The 5617-nt window shown below is 50.3% G+C and overlaps 1 protein-coding gene across 1 annotated transcript in view; it reads right to left on the bottom strand.

Annotated features, from left to right (window-relative positions):
- Window positions 1-756: 756 nt before the first annotated feature.
- ANKRD16 (ankyrin repeat domain 16) overlaps window positions 757-5617 on the bottom strand; it is a 10983-nt gene continuing 6122 nt past the window's right edge. The window contains exons 4-8 of the mRNA XM_040451525.1: window positions 4389-4497; window positions 3795-3956; window positions 2710-2788; window positions 1490-1721; window positions 757-1144 (exon numbers count right to left, since the gene is read on the bottom strand). Coding sequence (XP_040307459.1) covers window positions 1564-1721; window positions 2710-2788; window positions 3795-3956; window positions 4389-4497 — 508 coding nt within the window. The 3' untranslated portion in view covers window positions 757-1144; window positions 1490-1563. The remainder of the gene's footprint in view (window positions 1145-1489; window positions 1722-2709; window positions 2789-3794; window positions 3957-4388; window positions 4498-5617) is intronic.

Genomic DNA, 5617 nt, shown 5'->3' with positions numbered 1-5617 from the left:
TCATCACCGGCCTTCGCGGCCCACACGTCACAAGGCATCAAGCTGGGACACGGCCTCATGCACCATGTCAGCCGCTAGTTTGTAAGGTGGAAGCATGGCTACAGATGTGAACGGACCGCACGGAGCCGCTGCCTCTCAGAACCCGCGTCGCATGCATGCGCAGAAAAGGCAGCCAGCACGACGCACATCCTCCCATCCCCCCGCATGCAACGGGACCATCTTCACGCCCAGGGGCAGCGACACGGGGACATCTCTGAAGCTCGAATTGGCACAGATGAACACCGATACGATTCAGGGGTCACGAGACACTTTTGTAACCGAGTGTCTCTCCCAGAACGTTTATCCGGTTGTTAAGACTAGGAATCAGCCATCATCTGGGAGGATGAAGAACCAGAAATTCCTGCTACAACAAACACGAGGACCAAGTGTTCCTCGTGACTGACACGTGGGATTTTCTAACAGACTGACTTGGGCTCATTATTCTCTGCCACTCAGAGAAAATGATCTTCAACCCAACCCCCCACCCGTCCCCCGAAAAAAAAGGAAAAAAGAAAAGAATCCAAATGCCTGAGGACTCATCCTGTCTTCAATCTGTTTCAACTGCCACAAAGTTTGTGGAGGTACAATGTCAAGTGGCCGTTCTGAACAGTCACAGGCCTTGGTGGGCAGGTGTTATGGACAGGAAATGTGACCTGTGGGTTTCAAGAACTCCATTCTTAAACTGGGGTGCCAGAAAGATTTTGAAAGTATCTTAGATGCATTTTTTTAGGTGTATTTATTACCCGAAAGAAGCCAACACAGAACCTAATAAAAATAACCTCAAGATTAAAATGTCATAGCTTAACTAGCAGTGCACAGAATATAGAAACATTTTCATTATTTCCTCCCAGATGTCTGTGTAAGCAGGTTGGAAGCATCTCCTTCCTGGCTCCAAAACCAAAGTGAAACCAATGTCATGGCCAAGAAAAAGTCTATGAAAGAAGAAAGTAAACAGGCAGGGGTGCCTGGGTGGCTTAGTCAGTTCAGCAGCCAGCTCTTGATGTTGGCTCGGGTCGCGGTTTGAGGGATCAAGCCCCGAGCTATGAGCGCGGAGCCCACTTGGGATTCTCTCTCGTCCTCTATCTCTGTATCGCACGTGCTCTCTAAAGAAGTAAGTAAATAAAAGAAAAAAGTAAACAGGCCAGTTATGTTTTATGGTTCACACAAATAGCCACTTCTTACCACTGCCTTACCCCATAGCATTAACCGTAGAACACATATGTGTAAATACATATGCTATACTGTATTCATGCAATTACGTGCATTTCTAAGGGTTCCAGACACCGACTTCATAATCATCTAATTTCACTTGCAGGGCAGAAAAAGCGAAATCCAGATTATGGAAGACTTAGGGCACTCCTGAGTCCAGATCTGCCCGTGTATGGGTCACACCTAGGATACCAGCCTCCTCAAGACCCGGGGGTAGAGGGGAGGCAGAGGCCGCTGGCTACTGACCGACTTCACTGAACTCCCCAAGCAGGATGTGAATCACCATGCATTTTGCTGTCCTCCTCAGAAATGCCCTCAGGACACCGCGCTGTGGTCGAAGCACTGAAGGGTGTCCGTGCTGCACGCGAGCTGCTGAGCCAGGGCACCCGTGTCGTCCCGAGAGTCCCTCAGCCCGGACCGCAGAAGGAGCTCGACACAAGCCGCGTGCTGGCCTGCGCAGGCCAGGTGCAGGGCTGCGTGGAGACAGAGGCCACACAAATCTGGCGTGGGACCCCTGGGGCGACGCCCACCTGGGGAGCAGCTATTCCTACAAACAACACCCCTTCGGCTACACAGAATTTCTGTATTCTGTAAATTTGTCTCTACGCCTTTGTCTCTACTAGATCAAAACATTTTTCCTTTTAACCTGATTGGGTTGGAAATGGTTTTAAAAACATCAACCAATTAGAAGACTTAACAGATCTGTCTACAGCAACCAAGCAATTTAACGAACGAGAAACAGGAGACTTGAAATGGCAAAGAAAAGACTTTCAAAGTTCTGTGAATTTTCCGTGTAAGTAGAAATACTGCCATAAATAAGAATGATGTGACAAAAAGAAAAACTGACACACCTTCCCTTGGAAAACTAGCACTGAAGGTTTCTGGCATCATGAGCCCCAGGATCCCGTGTTCTGCGGAGAAAAGTCTTGTGTCCCTGAACTTGGTGACTGTCCTCTGCAGCCTCGGAGGGAGTTTCTGAAGCATCACGAACGTATGGGCAAGGTATGCCGCCAGAGCACAGGGTGTTAAGGGGAGGGTTTATTCTAATGTCCGAATCCAGAGGATTAGCTCTGAAAGCATTTTTCTGAGCCCCAACTTTAAGAAATTATAGTGGTTTCAGTTTTCAAATACACTCGAAAGAGAGACAACCTAAGAAAAATCTGTACTACTGGGACAGCTGGCATCGCCGTGGATTAGGATAGAAAGTACGTCCACAGTGCACGCACGCGCTGCTGTGGTTCAAATACCGGTGATAACAACACAGTGGCAATGAGCAGCAGGCATCACCATTGCCATGGTAACAGCAACGTTCCCACAGCTTTGCCAACAGATGTTATTCGAAACAAAGCTTGCTGAGCTACTAGGGGCGTAACATGAAAGCCAGTGTTTTTAATAAGAAAGTCCGTGTACCGTTTACATCCAGTTTACTATTAACTTCCAAGGCATGTGTGAGAAGCCTACCTGATCGATTTCTTGCGTCTTTACAGTTGATGTCGGCACCCAAGGCTAAGAGCACCTGGACTGTGCTCACGTGTCCTTCCTGAGTGTTGAAATACACTTGTTATCACCGTGACAAGGACACAAGTGAGGCATTCAATGCTAATAATGCACGCTAGGTACTTCTTCTAAAATACTCAACTGCTAACACTGAATTCTCACCTCTAAAGGAAGATGCATGCGGCTCTCAAGTTCAAGTATAAACCGTTAAAGATTTTGGTGACATTTGGTTATTAAAATACAGAGGATCTACTCTCTAGGCCCAAATTATCGACTAATACAGCTGGGTTTCCTTCAGTGTAAGGAGTATATATCCGGATTTATACTGAACTTGCAATTTTGGGATCTCTCCAAGCAGCCTGTCCTGGATGGGAGTCTTGTTATGGCTCATGTCACCATTTACCAAGCACTTTACAGGTTTCCTGTCCAGCCAGCCAGCCAGCCAGTCAGTACGCAGTCAGTACACGGTGAGGCGGAAGTCAAGGTTGCACATTACAGTGTTAGGACCCACTGGCTTGAGCCCCCAGGGCCACCCCAACCCCCCCCCCCGCCCCACCCAATTCCTCCTGGGGGGACACCGGCAGGAGAGTGCAGTTCACAAGAAAAACATTTATTCCTGTTGCAGCCAGAAAAATAAGTAAAGCCGCTTAAGATAATACACAAAACACTCCTAACACTTAAAACGGTGCTGTAAGGAGCCACTTTTCTAGTGAAGACGTTTTGCACGTCTTAACCGTTTTCGAAGCAGAAGAGCCTCACAGAAATCTGAGCTGAAATCCAGTGTACGGACAGAGCACTAGGAATTTCACAGAATGAATTTTTTTGGCTTCGAATAACATTCCTGAAAACGGAAAGGCACAAAGGCGGAAAGGCAGGTGCGAACACAAAACGCAGGCGTTACTGAGTAGAGGTTTTACCCAGAGGCAAATAAGGGCAGGTTTCTATTTTAAGGGACACTTCAGGGGCAGGTCACGGGCAGTTCCTTCCCGCACAGAGATGGAACCAAAGAGACAGGGCCGCGAGCTGTCCGCCGCAGGGAAGGAACCGACCTTCGCCGCGTAGTGCAGTGCAGTGAGGTGGCCTGATGCTGCTCTCACGTCCACGTCCGTGCCGAGTTCACAGACCAAGAAGCGGATGGCTTCGTTCTGCCCAGTGAGCGCTGCCCTGTGGATGGCCTGCGCCCCCAGGGAATCCTGGGCAGACGCGCTGGCCTGGTAGCCGGGGGGCCCCCCCCCCGGAGAACAAAGGTAAGAAGCAAAGAGACCCGGTCCACGGACCTTCTGACATCTGGGCAAAACTTTGGACTTTGTAGGTTTTTCTGGGCAGATGGTAACACAGCTGGTGCCAGACCCTCGCAGGCTCTCCAACCAGACGGTGGGCACGCTCCAGCCGGAAGGGCACCCAGTGGGGGCAGTGAGACTGCCGCTCAGTGTTACATTATCTACTCCTCACAGGGACCCCCTGAAGAAATCACGTGTGCCACATCACAGACGGAAACACTAATGCTCCAGGAGGTCAAGGGGTCCCCCGGGGAGACCGTGGCGGAGCTGGGATTTGAACCAGGGATTGAACAACTATGCTCTTGGTTGTTCCCGGAGCTCAAACTTGTAGGAAAAAGCAAAGACATAAAACCACTTCCGTACCTGATGCTTTTCCAGCAGCAGCCTGGCTACGTCGATGTGGCCACACTGAAGCGCGTCCATGAAGGGTGTGGAGCCACACCTGTCCCTGCAGTCTGGTTGGTACTGGCCCCTGGAGTCCAAACCCACGGTAGGTGACGTGTGGTGCGGACGAGCTAGGACAATCTGCAGCGTGCTCCCCTCCCCTTTCTCCGGAGCCAGCCCACTGTCCCCTGCACCTCCGCTCCCCCTCTGACCTTCCTCCCCGTCCTACAGACCCTCATCTTTCCAGCTTCTTCTGCCAAAAGCTGGAGGTCACCCCTGATCCCTCATAACTGCTGTTACCAAAATCTCAGTTCCGTGTCCGAAACACAGCCTCCGACCCATCTTCCTCCCCTGGGCTCCTGCCCGTGAATCCATTCTCTTAGGTACCCTGGGTGTGGCCACGCCTGCTTAAAACTCGTATGGGCCAATCACAAAGGACAAAATCTAAAACGTCACAACCACGGGGTCAGGACATTGTGACATCCACCCCTCTCTCCAAGTTCCTTCCTTGAACCCTCCCTCCTCCCTGCGCTCACCACACCCCACCTCCTTCCTGATCCCCTTCCTCCCACCTTCTTCTTTGTCCCACCTCCTTCCTGGTCCTCCTCATCCCACCTTCTTCTCAGTCCTACTACCCACTTGTCCTACCTTCTTCAAACTCCTACCTGTTCTACCTTCATCTGGGTCCTGCCTTTTTCTGTTCCTACCTACCTTACTGTCCTATCGTTTCTGTTCTCACCTTCAGCCTATCCTCTTCCTGGTTCTGCTTTCTCAGTACTACCTTGTTCCATTCCGACCTGTCCTACTTTTTCTTAATTCAGCTTCCAAGGTGACCTTCTTCCTTTCCTACCTTCTCCACAGACCTGCCTCCTCCCATCTTCCTTGTTTACGGCACTACCAGTCCCACCTTCTTCCTCGTCCTCTTCTCAGTCCTGACTCCAAACGGACTGACCTTCTTCCCTTCCTATCATCACCACGGTCCTACCTCCTACCTGAGCTTTCTCCGTTTCTATCTTCCTTATGGTCCCAGCTGTGCTACTTCCTACCTGGTCTTCTTCTACTCCTACCATCTTCACAATCCCACCTCCACCTTCTAACACAGTCTTACCTCCCTCGTCCTCCTAACATTTTCCATTCTTATCTTCTCCATGGTCACAATTGTCCTACCTTCTTCCTGGTCCTCTCTTCCTTACAGTCCTACCACATCC

This window comes from Herpailurus yagouaroundi, unplaced genomic scaffold (genome assembly GCF_014898765.1).
Source record: "Herpailurus yagouaroundi ecotype Mexico unplaced genomic scaffold, PumYag 203, whole genome shotgun sequence".
Lineage (NCBI taxonomy): Eukaryota > Metazoa > Chordata > Mammalia > Carnivora > Felidae > Herpailurus > Herpailurus yagouaroundi.
This window is presented reverse-complemented; position numbering and strand designations above follow the sequence as displayed.